Source organism: Stegostoma tigrinum, chromosome 1, assembly GCF_030684315.1.
Source record: "Stegostoma tigrinum isolate sSteTig4 chromosome 1, sSteTig4.hap1, whole genome shotgun sequence".
NCBI lineage: Eukaryota > Metazoa > Chordata > Chondrichthyes > Orectolobiformes > Stegostomatidae > Stegostoma > Stegostoma tigrinum.
The window spans coordinates 133,902,799-133,929,355 of record NC_081354.1 but is presented as its reverse complement, the minus strand read 5'-3'; the positions used below and the strand labels follow the sequence as shown (position 1 = coordinate 133,929,355).

General features: G+C 40.9%; 1 protein-coding gene across 1 annotated transcript in view; it reads left to right on the top strand.

The window, feature by feature from the left end:
- LOC125458206 (urea transporter 2-like) overlaps positions 1 to 26,286 on the top strand; it is a 58,535-nt gene extending 32,249 nt beyond the window's left edge. Inside the window, exons 5-9 of the mRNA XM_048543243.2 lie at positions 6,934 to 7,126; positions 7,360 to 7,507; positions 17,778 to 17,912; positions 20,319 to 20,368; positions 24,914 to 26,286. Coding sequence (XP_048399200.1) covers positions 6,934 to 7,126; positions 7,360 to 7,507; positions 17,778 to 17,912; positions 20,319 to 20,368; positions 24,914 to 25,081 — 694 coding nt within the window. The 3' untranslated portion in view covers positions 25,082 to 26,286. The remainder of the gene's footprint in view (positions 1 to 6,933; positions 7,127 to 7,359; positions 7,508 to 17,777; positions 17,913 to 20,318; positions 20,369 to 24,913) is intronic.
- The last annotated feature ends 271 nt before the right edge of the window (positions 26,287 to 26,557 follow it).

The following is a 26,557-nucleotide window of genomic DNA, read 5'->3' as shown; positions in this document are numbered from 1 at the left end:
CAGCCCAGCTCGTCCCAGCCTGCCTAACCTGCTCTTCCTCTCACCTATCCCCTCCTCCCACCTCAAGCCGCACCCCTATTTCCTACCTACTAACCTCATTCCGCCCCTTTGACCTGTCCGTCCTCTCCGGACTGACCTATCCCCTCTCTACCTCCCCACCTATACTCACCTCTACAGGCTCCACCACCCCTTTAACTTGTCTGCCTCCTCTCCAAATATCTTCTCTTCCATCCACCTTCGATCCGCCTCCCCTTCCTTCCAATTTATTTCAGAATCCTCTCCCCATGCCCCTTTTCTGATGAACGGTCTAGGCCCGAAACATCAGCTTTTGTGCTCCTAAGATTCTGCTTGACCTGCTGTGTTCATCCAGCTTCACACTTTGTTATGAAGGAACAGCACCTCATTTTATGTTTAGGCATTTGAAAGCCTTCAGGACTCAACATTGAGTTCAACAACATCAGACCATAAGCTCTGTCCTCCAACTTAAGACCATAAGACATAGGAGCAGAAATGGGCCCATTCAATGCATTGTGTCTGCTCCACCATTAGGAACATAAGGACATAAGAATATAGAAACAGGACTAGACCATTTAGCCCCTTGAACATGTTCTACCGATCAATCATAGCATGGCTGATTTGTGGCCTAACTTCATAGCTCCTTTGGCCCATTTCCTTTAGTACCTTTACTTAACAAAAATATATTTCAGTCAAATTTAAAATTAACAACTGATCTACCATCCACTGCCATTTATGGAAGAGAGCTCCAAAACTCTACCACACTTTGTGTATAAATGTGCTTACTAACATCTCTCTTGAATAGTCTGGCTCTATTTCTCAGACTATGCTCCTAATTCCAGAATCCCCAACCAGTGGAAATAGTTTATTTTTGTCTACTCTATCTTTTGCTGTTAATATCTTGAAGACTTTGATCATGTCAAGCTTTGATTATTTTCTGCACCTGTGTGTGATATTTTAAGGATCCATGTACCTGAAGGTGCTGAGTGACATTCTGTTGGGTAGCATTGTGTCCTAGTATCAATCACAAGAGCAATTTAAAGAAAGAAACCAACCTTTACTATTCACATGTTGCTGAAGTTTTGCAGACGACTCTTGAAACACATCAGGGATTTCTATGGGATACTTCGTCAAGTGTTCTCCAACATATTTTTTCAATAATATAGTATAAAACAACAGCGGATGCTGGAAATCTGAAACAAAACACAAATTGCTGGAGAAACTGAACAGGTCTGGCAGCATGTGGAGAGAAATCAGAGTCAACATTTCAAGTCCAGTGACATTTCAGAACTTTATCAGCATTTGTCTTGGCATTTTTCTGAGGACATTATCTGAAAAGAATAAATGCTGTGCTATTCTATCATGTAGGCTACCTCATAGGCATCACAGCAAGGAAGAGGCTAGAAGATTATCAGCATCTTGCCACAAGACACCCCTTGGTCTGCAGGAAAGGGACAGAAGAACACAAGCTACTGCACGAGATGGGAACAGGAGGCCAACTAAGACCCCTTCTCCTCTGTGCATTCAGCATATCCCTCCTTCTGTGGACCTTCTCCAGCAGGACCTCCAATGGGGTTGTTGATTTGTTTGCCGAGCTGGTAGGTAGGTTTGCAGACATGTTGTCACCAAACTGGATAACATCATCAGTACGCCTCCAATGAAGCATTTTTGGTCTGTCCCACTTGTTCTGTATGTGGGTCTGGTTTGATGAGGCAGTTGGCCTAATTTCTAGTCCTGCTTTGTAGTTGTCGGTGTATGGGGTCTATTTAACATAGAACATTACAGCACAGTACAGGCCCTTCGGCCCTCAATGTTGTGCCGACCTGTCATACTGATTTGAAGCCCATCTACCTACAATATTCCATGTACATCCATATGCTCATCGAATGACGACTTAAATGTACCTAAAGTTGGCGAATCTACAACCGTTGCAGGCAAAGCATTCCATTCCCTTACTACTCTCTGAGTAAAGAAACTACCTCTGACATCTGTCCTATATCTTTCACCCCTCAATTTAAAGCTATGCCCCCTCGTGCTCGCCGTCACCATCCTAGGAAAAAGGCTCTCCCTATCCACCCTATTTAACCCGCTGATTACTTTATATGTTTCAATTAAGTCACCTCTCAACCTTCTTCTCTCAAATGAAAACAGCCTCAAGTCCCTCAGCCTTTCCTCGTAAGACCTTCCCTCCATACCAGGCAACATCCTAGTAAATCTCCTCTGCACCCTTTCCAAAGCTTCCACATCCTTCTTATAATGCAGTGACCAGAACCATACGCAATACTCCAAGTGCAGCCGCACCAGAGTTTTGTACAGCTGCAGCATAACCTCTTGGTTCTGGAACACGATCCCTCTAGTAATAAAAGCTAAAACACTGTATGCCTTCTTAACAGCCCTGTCAACCTGGGTGGCAACTTTCAGTGATCTGTGTACATGGACACCGAGATCTCTCTGTTCATCTACACTACCAAGAATCTTACCATTAGCCCAGTACTTTGCCTTCCGGTTACGCCTACCAAAGTGCATCACTTCACACTTGTCTGCATTAAACTCCATTTGCCACCTCTCAGCCCAGCTCTGGAGCTTATCTATGTCTGTCTGCAACCTACAGCATCCTTCATCACTATCCACAACTCCACCAACCTTAGTGTTGTCTGCAAATTTACTAACCCATCCTTCTACGCCCTCATCCAGGTCATTTATCCTAAGATCCTCTGGGAAGCCTGTGGACCCAACACCGACCCTTGCAGTACACCACTAGTAACTGGTCTCCAGGATGAACATTTCCCGTCAACTACCACCCTCTGTCTTTTTTCAGCAAGCCAATTTCCAATCCAAACTGCTATATCTCCCACAATTCCATTCCTCCGCATTTTGTACAATAGCCTACAGTGGGGAACCTTATCGAACGCCTTGCTGAAATCCATGTGCACCATATCAACCGGTTTACTCTCATCTACCTGCTTGGTCACCTTCTCAAAGAACTCAATAAGGTTTGTGAGGCACGACCTATCCTTCACAAAACCATGCTGACTATCCCTAATCAATTTATTCTTTTCTAGATGATTATAAATCCTATCCCTTATAACCTTTTCCAACACTTTATCAACAACTGAGGTAAGGCTCACTGGTCTATAATTACCAGGGTTGTCTCTACTCCCCTTCTTGAACAGGGGAACCACATTTGCTATCCTCCAGTCATCTGGCACAATTCCTGTAGACAATGACGATTTAAGGATCAATGCCAAAGGCTCAGCAATCTCCTCCCTGGCTTCCCAGAGGATCCTAGGATAAATCCCATCCGGCCCAGGGGACTTATCTATCTTCACCCTCTGTAGGATTTCTAATACCTCTTCCTTGTGAACCTCAATCCCACCTAGTCTAGTAGCCTGTATCTCAGTATTCTCCTCGACAACATTGTCGTTTTCTAGCGTGAACACTGTTGAAAAATATTCATTTAGTGCTTCCCCTATCTCCTCTGACTCCACACACAACTTACACTACTATCCTTGATTGGCCCTAATCTTACTATCATCATTCTTTCATTCCTTAAATACCTGTAGAAAGCCTTAGGATTTACCCTGATCCTATCTGCCAACAACTTCTCATGTCTCCTCCTGGCTCTTCTGAGCTTTCTCTTTAGGTCTTTCCTGGCTACCTCGTAGCCCTCAAGCGCCCTAACTGGGTCTTCACATCTCATCCTAACATAAGCTGCCTTCTTCTTGAAGAGAAATTCCACCTCCTTCATAAACCACGGCTCCCGCGCTCTGCAGCTTCCTCCCTGCCTGACAGGTACATACTCATCTAGGACACACAGGAGCTTTTCCTTGAATAAGCTCCACATTTCTAATGTGCCCATCCCCTGCAGTTTCCTTCCCCATCCTATGCTCCCTAAATCTTGCCTAATCTCATCGTAATTGCCTTTCCCCCAGCTATAACTCTTGCCCAGTGGTGCACACCTATGCCTTTCCATCACTAAAGTAAACATAACAGAATTGTGATCGCTGACACCAAAGTGCTCACCTACTTTCAAATCTAACACCTGGCCGGGCTCATTACCCAGTACCAAATCTAATGTCGCTTCGCCCCTTGTTGGTCTATCTACATACTGTGTCAGGAGGCCCTCCTGCACACACTGGACAAAAACTGACCCATCTATAGCACTCGAACTATAGTGTTCCCAGTCAATATTGGGAAAGTTGAAGTCCCCCATGACAACTACCCTGTCTCTCTCACTCCTATTGAGAATCATCTTTGTTATCCTTTCTTCTACATCTCTGGAACTATTCGGAGGCCTACAGAAAACTCCCAACAGGGTGACCTTTCCTTTCCTGTTTCTAACCTCAGCCCATACTACCTCAGTTGACCAGTCCCCAAACATCCTTTCTGCAACTGTAATACTGTCCTTGACCAACAATGCCACACCTCCCCCTCCTTTTACCATCTTCTCTGTTCTTATTGAAACACCCAAATCCCAGAACCTGCAACAACCATTCCTGTCCCTGCTCTATCCATGTCTCCGAAATGGCCACAAAATCGAAGTCCCAGGTACTAACCCATGCTGCACGTTCGCCCACCTTATTCCGGACACTCCTGGCATTGAAGTAGACACACTTCAAACTAACTTCTTGCTTGCCGGTGCCATCTTGCATCCCTAAAACTGTATTTCGGACCACCTTACTCTCAACCTTTTCCATAGTCAAACTACAATTTTGGTGCCCATCCCCCTGCTGAATTAATTTAAACCCACCCGAATAGCCTTAGCAAATTTTCCCCGCAGGATATCGGTACCCCTCTGGTTCAGGTGAAGACCATCCTGCTTGTAGAGCTCCCACCTACCCCAGAAAGAGCCCCAGTTATCCAAGAATCCAAAACCCTCCCTCCTGCACCATCCCTGTAGCCACGTGTTCAACTCCTCTCTCTCCCTATTCCTCACCTCACTAGCACGTGGCACGGGCAACAAACCAGAGACAACAACTCTGTTCGACCTAGCTCTCAGCTTCCATCCTAGCTCCCTGAATTTCTGCCTTAAATCCCCATCTCTCTTCCTACCTATGTCGTTGGTGCCAATGTGGACCACGACTTGGGGCTGCTCCCCCTCCCGCTTAAGGATCCCAAAAACACGATCAGAGATGTCACGCACCCTGGCATCGGGGAGGCAACACACCAACCGTGGGTCTCTCTCATCCCCACAGAACCTCCTAACTATGGAGTCCCCAAAGACTACTGCTCTGCTCCTCTTCCCCCTTCCCTTCTGAGCAGCATATTTCCACCATACACTAGCTACCAAGAGACACAACCATCACTCGTTTCCATACACTCAGACAAAGGTGGCCACCAATTCGACTGGGACAATGTAACCATCCTCGGACCAGCCAAACAAAAGCACATATGGGAATTCCTCAACCCAGAACTCCACCGACAAACCTGTGGAAATCGACCCAAATATCAACCACTGCAAAGCAGAACCAGAAATGAGGCCAACCACCACTTCAAACTGGATCACATAAATAACAAGCAGGGCAGATCAACAGGGCTTCATCAGAGGCGCACTGATGATGTTACCTTGTATGGCAATGAAACGTCGGCAAACCAACCTACCAGTTCAGCGAACAAATCAACAATGCCATCCACAACCTAAGCTACAAGTCTTCTCAAAAACTTTAAAAAATGTTCAATCTGAAAACCTACCTACCCTCTCTTGGAACTCTGAGCCATCATGCCATGTATTAACGTATCTCAATCATCACGCTGCACACCTTCATTGGAAGTGAGCGCTTCAGATCTACTACCCCATGAAAACTGTTTTTAATTAGAGTTCAAGTGCTAAACCAGTAGGAGCCTGTCTTAGCAGCTCTGCACAGGTTTAAATTATTTTATTCAGTAAGTAAATCCAAAATTCCATGCTGCGAGTACATTTTCAAATAAACTTATGTTGTTACAGCATCCATTTCGTGCCTTTTTTTATTCTGTTCAAAATTTTGACCATCATATTCTATCTCTGTTCATAGAAAATCAGATTACAAATTTATTGTTGTTGTATGGACTTGTCTGAGGGGAGTCTCTGATTTTCATTCTAAACTGCTTTTGTATTTCATTTACCTCTCAAAATGATGTGTTCCTACATTTTATCCACCACTGACAAAAAAAACCCAATATTTGATATGTTATTTGAAATATTAATATTTCAATATAATTCCAATAATATCTAGCAGATCTCCTTTCGTGGTTTCTTGCATTGTTACTTCTGGAGACCACCAAGCAATCACTGACCCCATCATTTTTCTCAAATATACAATCTCTCATTCTCATCATCTTTTAGATGTAGTTTCAATTATTACAATGATCTTAGTCAACGTTTTACGTTTCATCCTGCAAAAGTTATCCTCCATCCGGTCATTCCCTTACTTTCTGATTTATGTTAATTCCAGGTCCATGAGCTCCTCCGTTTTGAAATTCTTATCCTTCTGTTCAAAGCCTTCCATAATCTCATCTCTGTAACATCCCCCAGTCTAATAAAGTTCAGAGATGTCCAAATCCAATCTTTTGGACATCCCCACAATTAGCAATGTTCTTTTAGCTGCATAGGTGCTAGACTCTTTAGTTTCTCTCTAAAGCTGTTGTCTCTCCATCTCCCTCTTCCTTTAAGACTGTTCTTATAACTTATCTCTGCCAGCAAACGTTTGGTCACCTGTCCTAATATATGTGGCATGGTTTTGTTAGATAACGCTTTTGTGACACATCTTGGGATATAAAGGTTCCGTTTAAATGCAAGCTGTTGTTACTGTTCTCTGTAGAAGGAATTACTTGCAATGCAAAATTTACCATTTCCTGAACTTTAGAAAAGTAACTGGGCATTCTGTAAATTATTAAGGTAGCCAACTCATATTTGCAGTAAAAATAATTTCTCTTTTGCAGCCCTGTGCTTTCAAGTGCTTTGGCCTCTGTAATGGAAAAATGGGATCTGCCTATTTTCACACTGCCTTTTAATATTATTCTGTCGATGTTTATGGCGGCTACAGGACATAACAACCAACATTTTCCCCAGGTTCTCATTCAACCTGTGGCTGGACCGTTCAATGTCACATGGGCAGATCTCAGTGTTACCATGGTGAGTAAAACTGCTCTGGAGAATCTTAACTTCTTTTATTGTGAAATGGCAGGCATATATATTATTTATCACATATATACATCAGCAGTATTAAATATTTGCAACAAAATGTTACATGTAAAACTGAATGATTTTAAGATCCTTAAACGACATTTGTGTTTATAAATCAGCAGCTTCCATGACATCACATTTAAAGAAATCAAATAATGACTTCCTGCTTATTTTTTAACCAGCTTCTTAGAGCTGTCCCGATGGGTGTTGCCCAGGTGTTTGGCTGTGACAATCCCTGGATTGGTGGTGTGTTCCTTATTGCATTAATTATCTCATCTCCAATTATATGTCTGCATGCTACAATTGGATCCTGTCTCGGTATACTCGCAGGTAAGGTTGTACCAGAAGATCCTGGAAAAAGTGATGTTGAGTCCATGGTGAAAATAGGCCAGTGTAAGGAACCTGCATGCTGGCTGCTGAGACTCATTTAAGATCATATTCTGCAGTCTACTAGGATTTGCTGGTGTTTCAGGGAGTTTTCCCACTTCATATGGGTTTCCTGTTCATTAGGAAGGCTGCCAGCAAACTTGGTTGTGTTTACCAGCAATATTCCAGGAGGTCCATCTTTCAAAGACATTTAGTGCCCAATTGAAGAACTGGGTATTAGGAAAGCGGTGTGTCCAGTGAAAGCCAATCCCTGCCTTTATATCTGAAACCCCTTCCTATCTCTACTATCTATACCACATCCACAATCGCTGCCCCACTCACATCACCCCAAGGATCCCACTATGATATCTGGTGAAGGCCTCAATGTATTACTGGCAAATCAATGTGTAGTAAATGTTATCCTCTTCCAAGCTTTGGAAGATTAAATGAGGAGCAATTATTTCCCGCGGCAGCAGAATCAGTAACAGAGAGACAAATTTAAGGTTAATATTAAAGAAAAAAATTGTGGATGCTGAAGAAGTAAGAATAATAAAGGTTTGGGAAATACAGCAGGTCAGACACTGGAGACAATGGAGCTGGAGGAACACAGCAGGCAAGGCAGCATCAGAGGAGCAGGAAAGTTGATGTTTCAGGTCGGGACCTTTCTTCAGAAATGGGTCAGACACTATCTGTGTAGAGGAAAAGAATTAACACTTCATCAGAGTTGAAATGAAATGGAATTTTAGGAGCTTTTAAGGCACTGAGACATTGCCTTTAACGCACGATCAAAATGTTCTAAAATGTTCAAGCTTATAAATTACTTTTCATTAAATGCAATTTATAACAAGGTACCACATTAGAAAAAGTGAAACCAACGACCCATTATCTACTTTTGGCAGAGAGTTAAATGTTGCCGTAACACCAGGAGATTTCCATGCTCTTTTTGAGATAGTAACATTCCATTTATTTTATCCAGTTTAACAAGGAAATAGACCCCAGTCTAACATTTCATATAACAATATAGCACTTCTGTTTGATCCTAAAGTGTCTTCCTACATTCTTGGCTGAAATTCTGACATGAAACTTGAATCACCATACCTACTGGCACAGTTACCACAGAGCCAAGGCTGATACTAAATCACATTAATTGAACAGGTCAAACTAAACGAATGAGGAAAATTGTTATGCCTGGACCTTATGAAAGGTCAAGTTATGCACATCATTATTGTGAGAGTGCTAAATTAATCAGCAGCACCGGACTAGTTTGCAAGACGGCATGGTTTTTATTAAAGCAAGATTGTGCAGAGGTGTGAATTCCACAAGACATTCTTTATAAGTAACTAAATTAGTTGCAGTTTATTTACTGCGGATCAGTTTAGTTCAATAAATTTTATCTTATTAAAACTACAATTCTGATTTCAAATTGTAGCCACAATGTAGCCATAAACTATGAAGAAAGGCTGTTCAATCACATCCAGAATATAACCTGCAATGCCTTCTCCTCTTCATCCCACACCAGACCTGTTTCCCACTGCATCTATTATTGATGCCCTCCTACTTCTCAGCTACATTTGACTGGTTCCTAGAATAAGGAGTAGAGTGTTATGAGGAAAGGTTAGATCTGTATTTATTGGAATTTTAAAGAATGAGAGTTGATCTAATTGAAAGATGTGATACTGATGGGACTTGATAAGGTATATTCTTAAAAAGAAGGTATCCCTTTGCAGAATGAACTGGAACTAGGGGACATAGTTTAAAATCAGGCATCATCTATTTAAGACATAAATAAGGAGATCTTTTTTCCTGTGGGTGGTGGGTGTTTGGAGCTGTTTTATCCGGAGAACAATGGAGTCACTGAATATTTCTGAAGCAGATATGAATAGATTCTTGAATAAGAAAGGAATCAAAGACTTGGATGAGGGGATTGAAGGATGGGTCAGCAAGTTTGCAGACGACACGAAGGTTGGAGGTATCGTTGACAGTATAGAGGGCTGTTGTGGGCTGCAGCGGGACATTGACAGGATGCAGAGATGGGCTGAGAGGTGGCAGATGGAGTTCAACCTGGATAAATGCGAGGTGATGCATTTTGGAAGGTCGAATTTGAAAGCTGAGTACAGGATTAAGGATAGGATTCTTGGCAGTGTGGAAGAACAGAGGGATCTTGGTGTGCAGATACATAGATCCCTTAAAATGGCCACCCAAGTGGACAGGGTTGTTAAGAAAGCATGTGGTGTTTTAGCTTTCATTAGCAGGGGGATTGAGTTTAAGAGTCGTGAGATCTTGTTGCAGCTCTATAAAACTTTGGTTAGACCGCACTTGGAATACTGCGTCCAGTTCTGGTCGCCCTATTATAGGAAAGATGTGGATGCTTTGGAGAGGGTTCAGAGGAGGTTTACCAGGATGCTGCCTGGATTGGAGGGCTTATCTTATGAAGGGAGGTTGACTGAGCTCGGACTTTTTTCATTGGAGAAAAGGAGGAGGAGAGGGGACCTAATTGAGGCATACAAGATAATGAGAGGCATAGATAGAGTTGATAGCCAGAGACTATTTCCCAGGGCAGAAATGGCTAACATGAGGGTTCATAATTTTAAGCTGGTTGGAGGAAAGTATAGAGGGGATGTCAGAGGCGGGTTCTTTACACAGAGAGTTGTGAGAGCACGGAATGTGTTGCCAGCAGCAGTTGTGGAAGCAAGGTCATTGGGGACATTTAAGAGACTGTTGGACATGCATATGGTCACAGAAATTTGAGGGTGCATACATGAGGATCAATGGTCGGCACAACATCGTGGGCTGAAGGGCCTGTTCTGTGCTGTACTGTTCTATGTTCTATGGAGTTTATTAGAATGTGAAACTTGGGCCACAGTCTGCCATGATCTTCCTGTTTGCCTCATCCACTGCTGAAACTCTCATCCATGTCTTTGTTACTTCTAGACATGACCAGTCCAGCACATTCTGAAGAAGGGTCTCAACCCGAAACGTTAACTTTTCTGCTCCTCTGATGCTGCTTGGCATGCTTTGTTCATCCAGCTTCACACCGTGTTATCTCACATTACTGGCTAACTTGTTCTATACTCCAAAAATTGAAATCATTCCAAACTCTACTGCCTGTGGTCTTAATTCATGCCAAATTCCATACACCCATCTGCCCTGTGTTGGCTAACCTGCACTGGCTTCCAGTAAAGCAAGGTTTTGATTTTAAAATCTCATTACTGTTTTTAAATTCTCTCTTGGCCTCACCTGCCTTGTCACTCTGTGATTTTCACCAGTTCTGGAGCGCTATGATTTTGCATTCTTCCAATTCTGGTTTCATGAGCACCCCTATTTCTAATTGTTCCACCACTGATGGTCATGCCTTTAGCTGTCCAGGTCCTAAGCTTTAGAATTCTCTCCCTAAATTCGACTAGCATTCTATCAATCTTTCTTCCTTTAAAGTACTCCTTAAATAGATTTCTGTAACCAACCCACTTCCTTCTAACCATCACAACCCACTTCCCACATTTCTCTTCCAACCCAGGGATAAGCTCTCTCCTAAATCACTTTCAAACTTCCATGAGATTAGCCTTTGCCTTTCATTTGGCAGGTATCGAAATGGTCAGCTATCCCTTTGCAGAGATAGTAGGAACTGCTGATGCTGGAGAATCTGAGATAACAAGGTGTGGAGCTGGATGAACACAGCAGGCCAAGCAGCATCAGAGGAGGAGGAAAGCTGATATTTTGGGTCGAGACCCTTCTTCAGAAAAAGAAAGGGTCTCAACGCAAAACGTCAGCTTTCCTGCTCCTCTGATGCTGCCTGGCCTGCTGTGTTCATCCAGCTGTACACCTTGTTATCTCAGCTATCCCCTTGCCTTTCTTTAGATATCTTTGTCACCTAAAAATATACTGTTGCATAGGTAGTCTTAAATGAGGGTGGATGCTTTACTAAAGAGAAATTGGTGGACTCAAAGGTATTTTCATTGTATATGCTTATTCACATTCGAATAACATCATGCTAACAAAAAGGTCAGATTCAGCCTTCGGTTGTAAAGACCTTATCTTTTTGTTTTACTTTACATTTCATCATGGACTGAATCGGGAAACTGACTGTTTCAAAACAAAGAATTGAGGAAGGGATTGCTATACTTTTGCAAACTGATTTACTGGAATTCATTTTGTTTGTACACTGTTGCTTTGCTTGCAGTAGGAAGAGAAGATAGCACAACTCCAAGGTGTGGTTGGGGGTTCCCAATTTATGAATGCCTGATTCACAAATACACATACTTATGTAAGAGATCCCATATTAATACTAATTTTAAATATCTGATGTGCCAACATTTGCTTGTACTTACGAACAACTATTTTATATTGTACTATATTGTATTATGTTCTCACTTGCGTATAAATTGACTTATAAACATACTGAATCCCCTCATAACCTGGGGACTGCCTGAAGTGAGATTTGACCAGCAATAGTTTGTTGATAGGTTTGTGGAATTGTGGCTAGTTGTGGATACCAAAGGCCGTCAGACTGATGACAATAATTTGATTGGATGTTGGTAGCTGAAAAGCTTGTGGTTGTAAATGATATTGGAAGAAGCCTTCAGACTGCTGAAAGGCAGGCAGTATCCATTTTAATAAAATGCCTAACACCTTAGGTAAGTCATTGTTGATTCCCTACCAGTTACTGCAAGCTGTTGGAGATAGTAGGAACTGCAGATGCTGGAGAATCTGAGACAACAAGGTGTAGAGCTGGATGAACACAAGCTGTCAGACACTTTATCATTTGTGAACCAGTTAGTCTGTGCCTCCTGGATGGAAAAGATCAGAGAACTGAAGCACATGCGAAATAAAAAGTACACACAATAAAATCTTGAGGACAGGCGCCATTGAACTGTTTCCCAAGCTTTTTACTCCTTCCACCTGTAACACCAATGATTTTTGTGTGCGTGCATGTGTGCGTGTGTAGGTGGCAGGAGGTGGAGTTGTTAGAGGAGGTTTAAAGTTTTAACTGGTACTTACATATTGATAGTTAATAATTGTTTATCTCCCCTAAGCCAAAAAACACAACTCCACATCTTTCTAACTGAAGCCAAATGCACATTATTGCATATTTTGTAAGCCCATAAAATTTTTCCTGATGTAAACAAATTGCCATTAGCCCCAAGACTTGCATCCCACATACTGTTTCGTTGACATTAATTCATTGACTCCAGAAGTACTTAGAAATTAATCAGTAAACAGTTTCACATACAAACGTAGCAAATCTGACATTCCACTAGCTCAAAATCCTGACTCTAAAATAAATGATGTTAAAATACATATAACACACCATACATCACATAATAATGCTCCAAAAAAAGGTTGCACTAGAGAAATAGTCAAAAGGCAGAATTAAAGGTTCTTTTCATGAATGTTTGCCAAATTCATAAAAAGTCAACTAAGTTGATAACACAAATAGCAATAGATGACTATGATTGGACAGTCATCCCAGAGACATGGTCACAAAATGGGACCTGCATATTCTCATATTTGACAATTTGGAAGGATAAGAAGAAAAGAAAGTGAGATGGGTTAGCTTTGTTCCTAAAAGATGCGATTTGTATACTCATGAAAAAAAAATCTTGGCTGCAGGATCAAAATCTAGAATTAGTTTAGGTGGAGATAACTAGCAAAAGAAACATTAATTGATGGAGGTGTTTGAAGGTCCTCTGATAATAGGTACATTAAGCCAAAAAATGATAGGGCTTTCAACAAAGGAATTGCAATAATTTTGGGAGTTTTTAATCTTGTAGATCGATTTAATCAAATTGACAAAAGTCGGCTGGAGGATGAGTTCATTTGTGGGACTGTTTCTGAGAATAATTTGTTCTGCAACCAATCATGGAGCAAACTAATTTAGACCAGGTAATGTGTAATGAGACAGTATTATTTTAAAACCACATGGTAAAGGGTGCTACAAGCAAAAGTAATCAAGACCTCATGCAATTTCACATTTAGATTGAGCATGAAAAATTTGAGTCTGAAACAAGTGTCTTAAAAGTAAAGGCAATTACAAGGGTGTGAAGGCGGAGTTTTCTAAACTAAAATGGGACAATTGGTTAAAAGATAAGACCGGAGAAAATCTTGAGGCAAAAGAGGGAAAATCTTAAAATAATCATATTCAGAAGAGGAATACATACAAGGAAAGATAATAGGAGTAAAGGCTGACAAGTCATTTGGACTTAATGGCCTGCATCCTATGAACATAAAGGAAGTAGCTGCAATGATATTAGATTAGATTAGATTCCCTACAGTGGGGAAAAAGGCTCTTCAGCCCAACAAGTCCACATTGCCCCTTGAAGCATTCCACCCAGACCCATTTCCCCTATAACCCACACACCCCTGAACACTACGGACAATTTAACATGGCCAATCCACCTAGCCTGCACATCTTAGGACTGTGGAAGGAAACTGGAGGAAACCCACGCAGACACAGGGAGAATGTGCAAACTCCAGACAGACAGTTGCCGGAGGCTGGAATCGAACCCAGGTCCCTGGCGCTGTGAGGCTGCAGTGCTAACCACCGTGCCCTCAAATACTCTATGTTGACTGGTTCCTTCTTATTCTTATGCATGCATTGTTCATTTTCCAATACTTTCTAGATGCTAATAGGGTCTGTTCTGTTCAAAAATGGAGGGAAACCAAGAGCAGGAAACTACCAAGCAGTTAGTCTAACATCTGTCATTCAAACAGAGCTAACATGGACGTATGAATGGAAAATCATGTTTGACAAATTTGCTGAAGTTTTTCTGAGAATGTAACAAGCATGTTGGATAAGAAGGAACCAGTAAACGTAGAGTATTTGAATTTGCAAATGGCATCAGCTAAGGTGCCACAATAAAGAATACTGCACAAGATAATAGCTCGTGGTGTCAGGATTTTTAATTCACTCATGGGACATGGGTGTTGCTGGCTTATTGCCCTCCCTGGTTGTCCTTGAGACAGTTGTAGTGAGCTGCCTTCCTGAACCACTGCAGTCCATGTCCACAATGCCCTTAGGGAGGCAATTCCAAGATTTTAACTCCGGAACAGTAAGGGCACGGTGATAAAATGCAGGATGGTGAGTGGTTTAGATGGGAACTTGTGGTTGGTAGTGTTATCATGCTTCTGCTGCTCTTGTCCTTCAAGATGTAAATAATTCTGGGCTTGAAAGGTGCTGTCTAAGGATCTTTGGTGAAGTTCTGCAATGCAACTTTTAGATTATACACAATGCTGCAACTGAGTGTCGATGGCGGAGGGAGTGAATGCATGTGGATGTGGTGCGAATGAAGTGGGCTGCTTTGTTCGTGATAGTGTCAGGCTTCTTGAGTGTTGTTGGATCTGCACTCATCCAAGCAGGGGAAATATTCCATACACTCCTGACTTGTAGCTTGTAGATGGTGGATAGGTTATGGCAAGTTAGGAGGAGAGTTACTCACAACAATATTCCTAGCCCAAGAACCACTCTTGTAGCCACTGTATTTATATGGTAAGTCTAGTTGGTCTTCTAGTCAATGAAACCCTCAGTATATTAGTAATGAGAGATTCATTGATGATAGCACCATTGAATGTCAAAGGATGGTGGTTAGATGTCACTTATTCGAGATGGTCATTGCCTGGCATTTGTGTCGTGCATTTGTTACTTGCCATCTGTCAGCCCATGTATTTGAACATGGTCTGTTTCAGTATCTGAGGTGTCATGAATGATGCTGAATATTGTGCAATCATCGCCGAACATCCCCACTTCTGACCTCATGATATAGGGAAGGCCACTGATGAAGCAGCTGTTGTTGGTTGGGCGTAGGACACTACCCTGAGGAGCTCCTGCAAAAATGTCTTGGGGTTGTGATGACTGATCTCCAACAACCACAACCATCTTCCTACGTGCCAGGTATGATTCCAGACAGCGAAGGTTTTGTCTCCTGATTCCCACTGATTCCAGTTTTGCTGGGCTCGTTGATATCGCATTTAGCCTAAAACAGCCTTGATGTCAAGGGCTGTCACTCACCTCACTTCTGGAATTCAGCTCGTTTGCCCATGTTTGAACTAAGGTTATAATGAAGTCAGGTGCTGAGTGGCCCCAGCAGAACTCAAATTAGGAATCAAGGAGCAGGTTATTGCTGACAAAATGTTGTTTGATAGCACTATTGATGACACCTTCCATCATGTTACTGATGATTTAGTATAGATTGATTTTGGGTAATTGGCTGGGTTGGACTTGTCCTGCTTCTGTGTATGTGACAAACCTAGGCAGTTTTCCACATTGTCAGGTAGATGCCAATGTTGTAATTATACTGGAACAACTTTGCTAGGGGAGCAGCAAGTTCTGGAACCTGCGTCTTCAGTGCTGGATTGTTGTTACAGCCCAGAGCTTTTGGAGTATCCAGTGACTCCAATTGTTTCGTGATATCATGTGGACTGAATCAAATTGGTTGAAGACTTGTATCTGTAATACTGGGGACTGCTGAAAGAGGCAGAGATGGATCATCCATTTGCCACTTCTGGCTGAAAATTGTTGTGAATGCTTCAGCCTTCCCTTCTTCACTGATGTATTAGCTCTTCCATCATTGAGGATGGGGATGGTTGTGGAGCCTTTCTCTCCAGTGAATTGTTTTATTGCCAATGTGGCACCCTCAGAGCTTAGATCTGATTCATTGTTTGAAGGATCACTTAGCTCCTTCTATCACTGGCTGTTTATGCTGGTTGGCAAGCAAGTAGTCCTGTTTGGTGGTTTCACCAGATTGAAACCTCATCTTCAGGTATGCCTGGCGCTGCTCCTGGCATGCCCTCCTGCACTCTCCATTGAACCAGGGTTGATCCTCTGGCTGATAGTGATGTTTAAGTGTGGGATATGCTGGTCTATGAAATTGCAATCATGTTGGAGTACAGTTCTGCTGCTGTTGGTGGCCCACAGCACCTCATGGTTGCCTAGTTTTGAATTTCTACATCTGTTCAATGTCTGTCCTATTTAGCATGGTGATAGTGCCATGTAACATGATGGAGGTTCTTCTCAATGAGAAGGCAGAACTTATTTCCACAAGGACTATGCAATGGTCACTCTTACTGATACCATCATGGACAGACGTATCTGCAGCTTGCAGATTGGTAAGCACATTTTTTCATCTATTTGATTCCCTCACAACCTTCTACTTTCCCAGTCTAACAGCTATGTCCTTTAGGACCTGACTAGCTTGATCGTTAGTGCTGCTGCCAAGCGACTCTTGGTGGTGGACATGAAATCCCCTTCCTAGTGTACATTTTACATCCTTGCTATCCTGAGTGCTTTCTCTAAATGTTGATCAACATGGAGGATTACTGAGCTATCAGCAGGGCAAAGACAGTATGTGATAATCAGCAGAAGGTTTCCGTGCCCACGTGTACCCTGAAGCCATAAAACTTCATGGATTGAGAGTCGATATTGAGAGCTCCCAGATCAATTCCGTCCCAACAGCATACCACTGTGCTGCCACCTCTACTGGGTCTATGGCACAGGATGTATTCAGGGATGGGGATGGTGGTGTCTGGGACATTATCCTGTAAGGTATGATTCTGTGACTATTGCAGACCAGGTGAGGATGGAAGATTGCCTTCCCTAAAGGACATTAGTGAGCCAGATGGGTTTTTCTGACAATTGACAGTGTTTCCAAGGTCATCAGTAGATTCTTAATTCCAGATATTCTTAATTGTATTCATAGTTCACATTCTTCCCTGTCAGAATTCAAACGCAGGTCCCCAGAACATTAGTTGAGTTTCTGGATTAATAGTCTAGCAATAATACCACTAGACCAGAACCTCCCTTCGGATGCTGAATGTGAAGAGGCTTATCAGAAATGGCTGCCAGAACAGTGCATCTCAACATTTTTAAAAATTATTCATAGGATGTGGTTGTCACCTGATGGGCTATCATTTATTACCCATCCTCAGTTGTCCTTGAAAAGGAGGGGGTAAGCTGTCTTTATGAACTACAGCAGCCCATTCGACCTGTAGAATTTTAATCTGGGTTTCTAGTCCAGCAACAATACCACTATGCAATCACCTCCCCTCTGAATGCTCTCTGTGGCGCTCCTGATATTAGTTTCATACCCTACAAAAAGTGCAAATTAGATGTGCAATATAGTATCTATCAGTCTGTTATTTTACTGTGATAACAATACAAGTGTATCAGTACAGAAGCAAATTGAAAATAACTTCCCTTAAAAGACTAAGCGGTTACTTATTTTGTTTTGTCATTTGATTTTAGGATTATCCCTGGGTTCATCTTTCCAGAAAATCTATGATGGATTATGGAGCTACAATTGTGTTCTGGCCTGTATTGCAGTGGGAGGAATGTTCTATGCCCTTACATGGCAGACCCACCTCTTGGCAGTAACATGTGGTACATATTATCTATAATACTAAAACTCTGGTGTATGGTGCCCCAATTACAGTGACCATATGTCATTTTCTGAAATATTTATTACAATGAAGATTTGTAATAGAATGATGAAAAACTATATTTAGATATAACAGATACAATGGGTTTAGCAACATGCAAAAGTTTTGTTGGCATGATTCTTCTGAAAGCCTGTTAGCTACTCACAAAATTTTATGAGGAAAGAAGACTCAGTCCTTATTTTGTCTCTGTAACAGCAATTTCTTTCTTCAAACTAAATATTAGGTAAAATAATGAGTGCATCTTAAACAGTTTTGTAGCAAAATAACATTGGGAGATAATTGAAAAATTGCATCAGAGAATTTATTTGTGATTTGTGTGCCCTGCTTGCTTCTGGATGCATTTTGGCCAACTCAGATGTGTTTGATTGTAATGGTGTCATGTCGGGATCCAGAATTAAGCATTCTACCAGTAACCTGACCATCCACCAGTTCCAATCCAGCTAACCTGGAATTGTGAGGGAATAGGCATGGATTTGAAATTTAGCAAATGTTCATCAACTTTGAAGGAGAAAAGGAAGTTGGAGATAGACCAGAGAATCCCTACAGTGCCATTCAACCTATCCAGTCTGCACTGACACTCTGAAGAGCAACTCAATCCCAAAATCTCACAACAACCATGGGTTAATCCTCCTAGCCTGTACACTATGAGGCATTTTTAAACATGACCAATCCACCTGATCTACATATTAGGTGGATGACCAGAGCACCTGAAGGAAGCCCATGTAGACATGGGGAGAACTTGCAAACTCCACTCAGTCACCCAAGACTGGAATCGAATCCAGGTCCCTGGCACTGTGTGGCAACAGTGCTAACCACTGAACCACTGTGCCACCTGGGATGTGATGGTGTTTGCAAGACCAGAGGGTTGAAGGGAGGCATTTTTGCGGAGAGGTTGATGGTGGCAAATTTGAAATGCAGACAATAAATATCTGAGGACAGGGAACTATTAGCAATGTCAGTTGCTATAGAAAGGGAGGTTGGATGGTCATTAGTTTAATGAGAGAATGTGAGGAGGCCAGTCTAGTCTCTTATAACTTTCATAGAATGATAGCAGATATATGGAATTCAATCACAATAGCATCATTTAAAAGCACCAAATTATCATTTTAAAAATTAAGTTCTGTTTGTGCAGTTACGTTTTGCTTTATTCAATCCAGGTAAAAAAAAAATTCCTAGTTAGGCTTTCATTTTCTGTAACTATAAGCAAGTCATAGGCATAGGACAGACTTTAAATTTGTATCTATATTCCTCAACCTGATTATACGCAATGACACTTTCGGTAGCCTTTTCCAATGCGAGAAGCTATAGTCCTATTAAAGTATTTGTTGAAAGGATAACTAGGAATTCTGTATGTAAAGGTGATGTATGTATGTAAAGGTTTTTTTGCAAAAGTGTCACAAATGTTTTAGAGATTTCTGCAAGTGCAAATTAATGCATCCAATTTATTATTAATGTAGCATTAAATGATTAAGTTTTGTTATCAGCTTACCAAAATTTAAATGATTCAGTTTCTTAGTGCCAATGTAATTTTGGCCACTTGACTTTAGCCGCAGTCCAAATTTTGCAAACACCCCAGAGGGGTGTTTTTCTGGAGGATGATGTAAAGTGTGACAAGTAGATAAGATGCTTTCCCAATTAACAGCCACTTAAGCAACTCAATCCAATTTCATTGGGAAATGGAAGATGGGCAACATTGGTAAGCCAATGCTTTCAACAAAGCTGGTGAAAGACCAGAAAGGAAGGGGAGGACATTGTTCAATGAGTATCCTATGCACATCAGAAATCACCTTACTAAGATCATAAACCCACCCTTTGTGCCTCTCTGTCTTGCTTTCAAAAACCGTGAACCCCAGGCCCTTAGGCTCCTCTCCAAGATGGTTGATTCCTCCAAGGCCCAATTTACATTTTGCCAGGATCCATACTGTCTTCTTTCCAACAGTGCCCACCACTACAATCTGGCAGTGCTTGCAGCTACAAGAGCTGCCAGCCAATCTGATTGTTCGGTAGCTCTTAAGGGCAAGAATTCCTTCCACTGAGGGGGATAAATGCCTGCCTTTACCTGTTAAGCCCACCTGTAGCATACCATCACTGCACTGCAACCTTTTTAGAAGTTCCTTTCTTTGAGAACAACTTATCTAACAGGAGAGGATTGAAGGAGCAGTATGTCCCCATGTAAAATGCAGTCCCATTGATTCATCTTAGCATTTAAAAGAGCAACCACATCACAAATTGTTTCAAAGTAAGAATCATTAGTTATTGAAGACCTCTTCAATAGGATGCAATAATTTGATACTATTTATAGAAAGCTAGTCATTGTCCCTCATGTTTTTTCAATCTCTTCCAATAGCAATTTTCTGTGCATACTTAGGAGAAGCACTGATGAACACGATGTCTGTGGTAAGTTGATATCATGAAATGTCAAAACTTTTGATGCACTTTAAGAAAGCAGTGTTTCCTATAAAATTAGTCAGGTAGTTTCTGCATTTTATTCTGAGTCTTTACCTCCAAAATTTCAAGCTAAATTCTTACACCATTTCCAGAAAACTGTTTCACTTTGGTATTAGTTTATAACTTTCGCATAAGAAATTAAAATAACTAACTACCAGGTGCATTTACTTTGTCTGCATTTGTAATTGTAATTTATAAGGTACAATTCCAAAGTACAATTTTTAAGGATGGAGCATCCTTTGGGGACCTATTCTGAAAATGTAGAATGAAAAGTAATAATTGCATGTGAATGTTGATTCTTGTTTGAGCCCTTTGGTAATTTCAGCTAGCTTTACATAATTGTTTTAAAATTTTTGTACTAGTACTGAATATTAATGACATAACTGCAGAAGCGACTTAGGGAGATTATATAATCACAGTGAAGTTTTCACAGACAGTACAGATTATTAATAAAGAACCAGTTACAAAGAGTAAATAACTTAAAGTAATTTATACCAGATAAAAGAAAGTATCAGAGAAACTTATACAAAGCTGACAAATTTCCAGGTCCATATGACCTACATTCCAGGATTAAGGAGAAGTAACTCCAAAGACAGTGGCTATAATGGTCTTGCCTTTTGAAAGATTCCCAAATTCTGCTATAGTCCCAAAGACTTGGAAATAGCAAATGTGACACTAATATTCCAGAAAGGAGGAAGAAGAAAATAGGGAATTATAAATTAGTCAAAGTAACATCAGTTTTTGGTTATATGCTAGAATCTGTTATTAAGCTTAGTAATATACCTAGCAAATCATGTTATGATTTGTGAAACAGAAATCATATTTGCAAAGTTTGACAGAGGTTCTGATGACAGGAAGCCAGTCGATGTCATATACTTAGACATCTAAAAGGCATTCAGTAAGGTGTTACACAAAAGGATGTAACATTAGAGGTACAATATTAACCTGGCCCACACAGCACAGACTAACAAAAATCGGTTTTGATGCTCACTATGTAACAACTTCATGTTGAGTGAAAATAAAATCAGACCAAATGTGAAATGGTCAACTGATTGATCCTGTCAGTTTCCTGGGCAGCTTGTGTTAAATTTACATTTCAATCAGTATGGAACTTTTCAACTTTAAACTTGTGTGAGTGGATTCCCTCTCCCTCAAGAAGAGGCCTCTGAGCATCACATTATAACTTTTAGTTAATTGCTATAATTTGAATGCTGCAATAATCCCCAGTGCTGATTCAGCCTGATTTTTTTTCTATCACATGATTTTTATTTCTAAGTCTTTGTCTTCATCCAGCTGTAATTTCACTTACAACAATGAATTTGCCTGGATGGGAATTCCTTTAGGCTGCCGCTGTACAAATAAATTTGGAGAATCATAAACAGTTCTATATTTCATATATTATATACCTAAACTCATGTTTACAAAACTAGTCAGTCTCCTGGGGCCATCAGTAATCTGTATTTGATGCTTTCACCTTCACAAAGAAATTGTCAAGTACCTATGGTATCTCTTGGAAATAACCTACAAGTAACCACCTTTTCCCATAAACATGCATCAAAGGTTTACACCTGGTTGCTTTCAAAGAAACTTTTGTGACATAAACTAAAACACCCAATTGCTTTAGGAGTCAAATATGCAATTTCCTTATGGAAAAGACAAACCAGGACAACAGGCTCAGAGTCAGGACAACAGGCACAATTGCATGTTACCATTACTGAATAAATCACTATTGGTATCCTTGGGGTTACCATTAACTAGAGTTCAACTGGCGTGTTACAAAAATAAGGTGGCTACAACAGCAGGCCAGGGGCTAGGAATATGCAGTGAGTAACTCACCTCCTGACTCCCCTAAGGCTGTCCATCATCTGTGAGGCACAAGTCAAGAATGTAATGGAATACTGGACTGACCTATCCCCTCCCTACCTCCCCACCTACACCCTCTCCACCTATCTTCTTTACTCTCCATCTTCGGTCCGCCTCCCCCTCTCTCCCTATTTATTCCAGTTCCCTCCCCCCATCCCCCTCTCTGATGAAGGGTCTAGGCCCGAAACGTCAGCTTTTGTGCTCCTGAGATGCTGCTTGGCCTGCTGTGTTCATCCAGCCTCACATTTTATTATCTTGTAATGGAATACTCCCCACTTGCTTGGATGAAATTAGCTCCAACAACACTCAAGAAGCTTGACACGATGCAGAACAAAGGAGCATGCTTCATTAGCATCACGTCTACAAACATCCATTCTCTGTACAGACAATGTTGAAAATAGGAAGGATGTAAAATTGGTAACAGGAAATAGAATACCTGTTAGAGGGACACAAAAGGTAGGAGAAACAAAGGCGAGCATTGAGTGTGATTGAAATGCAGAATACTGTCACAAAGACAAAGTTAAGGCCGTGCTTCCTGAGCGCATGCAGCATTCATAACCAGGCAAATGACCTAAAGGCATAAGTAGAGGTAAATGGGTATGATCTAATTGTCACAACAAAAACATGTTGCACAGGACCAAAAACATTCAAGGATATCAACTTTTAGGGAGGGCAGACAAGAAGAAGAGGAAGGTGAAGTTGCACTGATAATAAGGGAAAGGATCAGTATACTAGTAAAAGAGGATGGCAGATCAGCAGAACAATATATTAAATCTGTTTGAGTGTAGCTAAAAAGCAGAAAAAGCAGCAGACATTGGTTGGAGTCATTTATAGGCTAGTGATTGTTTGGGTCATGGTATTAATCAGAAGATGAGAGAAGTATGTAGCATGGCCACCACAGTAATCATGGGTGAAATCATGGATAACCAATTGAGCACGAAAACTGTGCAGGACGGATTTCTTAGGGATGGTTTCCTCGAACAGTATGTTGAGGTGATGACCCAAGGACAGGCTATTTTGGAATTGAATTATATAGTTAAAAAAGGATTTATTAACAATCTTGTTGTAAAAGAACTTTTAGGGATGTGTGAACTCAGTACAATAGAATTTTATATTATGTGTTAAAGTGAGGAAGCAAAAGTATTAAACTTGAACAACGGAGATTATCAGGCACAAATCGGCTGATGTGGAATTGAAAAATACGTTAAAAGGCATGACTATAAATTGGCAATGCATTTAGTTTAAAGAACAATTACCTACAGCTACTATGTGTTCTCCTAATGTCCAGTAACTCAAAGAAGGTCAGTTAACCGTGGTTAAGATTAAATGAAAATGCTTACAAAGTTGTCAGAAATAGTAGGATATCTGGAGATTGGGAGATTTTCAGAACATGCAAAGGAGGACTAAGAAGCCGATAAGGAATGGGAGACGATGAGTACAATCTAGCAAAAAGTGTAAAAATGACTGTAAAAGCTTCTATGGGTACATAAAAGGAAAAGGTTTGGCCAATACAAATGTGGGTCCATTAAATGCAAAACCAGGAGGATTTATTATAAAAAATAGATAAAGGTCAGAGAACTAAATGATTACATTGACAGAATTTTACAGGGGTCTAAGAGATATTGTCTATGATGAGATGTGTAACAGAATTGGGCTACAAATGTGATTAGGCTCAATTTGACATCAGGAACAACTCACATAAGCTTTTATGCTTTTCAGCGAGGTGAGATTCTTGCAAAGTACTGGCAAGTTGCCAATTAACAGGGATTATTACTTGTTAAATTTCTTGTTAACAACCCAATTTATCCCATTAATATTCAACTTCCCATCTAATGTCCTTTAGGGAAGGAAACTGCCATCCTTACCTGGTCTAGCCTACACGTGACTCCAGACCCACAGCAATATGGTTGACTCATAACTGCCCTCTGGGCAATTAGGGATGAGCAATGAATGCTGCCGAGCCAGCGACGCCCTCATCCTATGAATGAATAAAAAAAAACTTACCAAACTTGACAAACAAGCTCAATGGCAGAAAAATTGGCCAAGGAAATGAGAGTGAATGCCAGGCAGATTTAGCTTGCTACTTGCTTTGAACAACCTCCGTGTTCAAGTCCCTGACCATCATTGTATCCCAACCTTATCAGGTCAGGACCACACTCTCCCACAGTCAGGACCCTTAGATAACAATGGGACCTCTCCACAACTCTTGCACATTTCAGAAAATGCCCTGCTCCCCCCAGTAATTTTGTTCATTTGGCGATTTCACATAAGGAAACATTAAATTTGAAAAGGCCACCTCTAAGGACGGTCCTGCTCTCCTGTTTTGTAAATCTTTTCCACTGCCCCATCTATGGAGGTGAAGGAGAACTACATTATTGGAAATTCTGTCTTTCAGATAAGATGCTAAACCAAGGCCTGCCTGACATTTTTTTATCAAAGAAGAGCAAGCAGTAACCCTCACAAACATTTGTCTCTTGATCAATGGCATAAAAATAGCACGAATGGGACATTTCTCTCATCATTGCTTTGACCTGAAACAGACAAATTTCTACAGATGCATTTGTAATGTGCTTTAGTTGTTCTGCTGAAATTGTACTACTATTGCAACTCTACTTTTATGTTATTTTCCAGTTTGGATTACCTGCAGGAACTTGGCCCTTCTGCCTTTCCGCACTTGTGTTCCTACTGATTACCAGCAACAACAAAGCTATTTATAAATTGCCACTCAATAAAGTGGCCTCCCCTGAGGCAAACAGAAAAGTTTACAAGCAGCTGCTGAAACATGACCAATATGCATAAAAAGGAACATTGTGTAAAATTTTGGAATGGAAGCTCGTTGTTTTGATCCTGTGGGTAAATGTATGGTTCAATCTTAAACTGCATATGGTGAAATGCTCACTTGTAATTCGGTACTTGACATGTTAATCATGTATCCATGTTTTTAATTTCAAATAGTTTCCAATACTTTCAAGTTAGTTTTAAGCTTAACTCAAACTTACATCAAGGGGGCAGGCATACAAACTGGTGAAAATCAATTTCAGTATCAATATCAAAGTAATTCACAGTTTCTTCTTTTGAGTGAGCTAGAGAATAGAGACACTTTGCGATCATAAAAACCCCACAGTGTGGAAACAGGCCCTTTGGCCCTACAAGGATACACCAGCCCTCCAAAGAGCATTCCACCCAGTCCCGTTCCCTTACGCCTGCAACCCACCCAATCTACACATTCCTGAACACTATGTGCAACTTAGCCTGGCTAATCCGCCTAGCCTGCACATCTTTGGACTGTGGGACGAAAGCAGAACACTCAGCAGAGACCCACACAGACACAGAGAGAACATGCAAACTCTTCACAGTCACCTGAGGCGAAAATCAAACCCAACTCCCTGGCGTTGTGAGACAGTAGTTCTAACCACTGAGCCACTGTGATGTTTCAAGAGTCACTTGAATACAGTAGGGGTTGGCTAGCATCAATGGACGAACGCATAACGTTACTTTGCTTGAAATTTACATTTGTCTTCCTATTCATTTATATGATGTGAACAACCTTGGCCAGGTTTCCTGTTATTGCCCATCCCTAACAAGGATGATAGGGAACCACCTTCTAGAACCACTGCAGTCCACAGGGGTTAAAGTTTCCATTGTGCCTTTGGTACAATTGAGTAACATGCTCAGTTATCTCAAAGACCAATTATCAATTAAGTACAGGTGCCAAAGTAATGCATATCTAACATAGTGCTTTCAGTATTGGTATTGTAGTTTACTACATTAACCTTGTATTAAAAGATTAACTTAGAGAAACAAAAAAAAGTGTGAATCAACTATTTTTAACTGATTAAAACATTACTTGTAGACAATTTTCTACAATTGTGCTATTGATAGAGATATATAGCATATTAAGAAATTGTGAACATACATCTCAGTTTTCCATGCATTTAAAATGAATATTGTCACCAAAAGAATGAAGCAAGTGCTTTGAGGGCTTTGCAGCAACCACACTGATTGCTGTACCAACTATAAAGATGGAAGAAGAATTGTCAAAATTGTTTGCAAAATAAAAGGAGGTGTATAGAATAAATAAATATCACTTTCAACGTGTCACTACAGGAGTAGTTCCTGACTACTAACTACTTCATGGTTTAATTAATATAGAGTTAAATGAATGGATAGCCATGGATCAGTCAGCCTGTTTGTCCCTGATAGTGTAACTGACAGTGTGAGTTTAAAAACCATGTTCTTTCTCACTTGTTATTTTTACAAAGGCCTGTAAAGCCA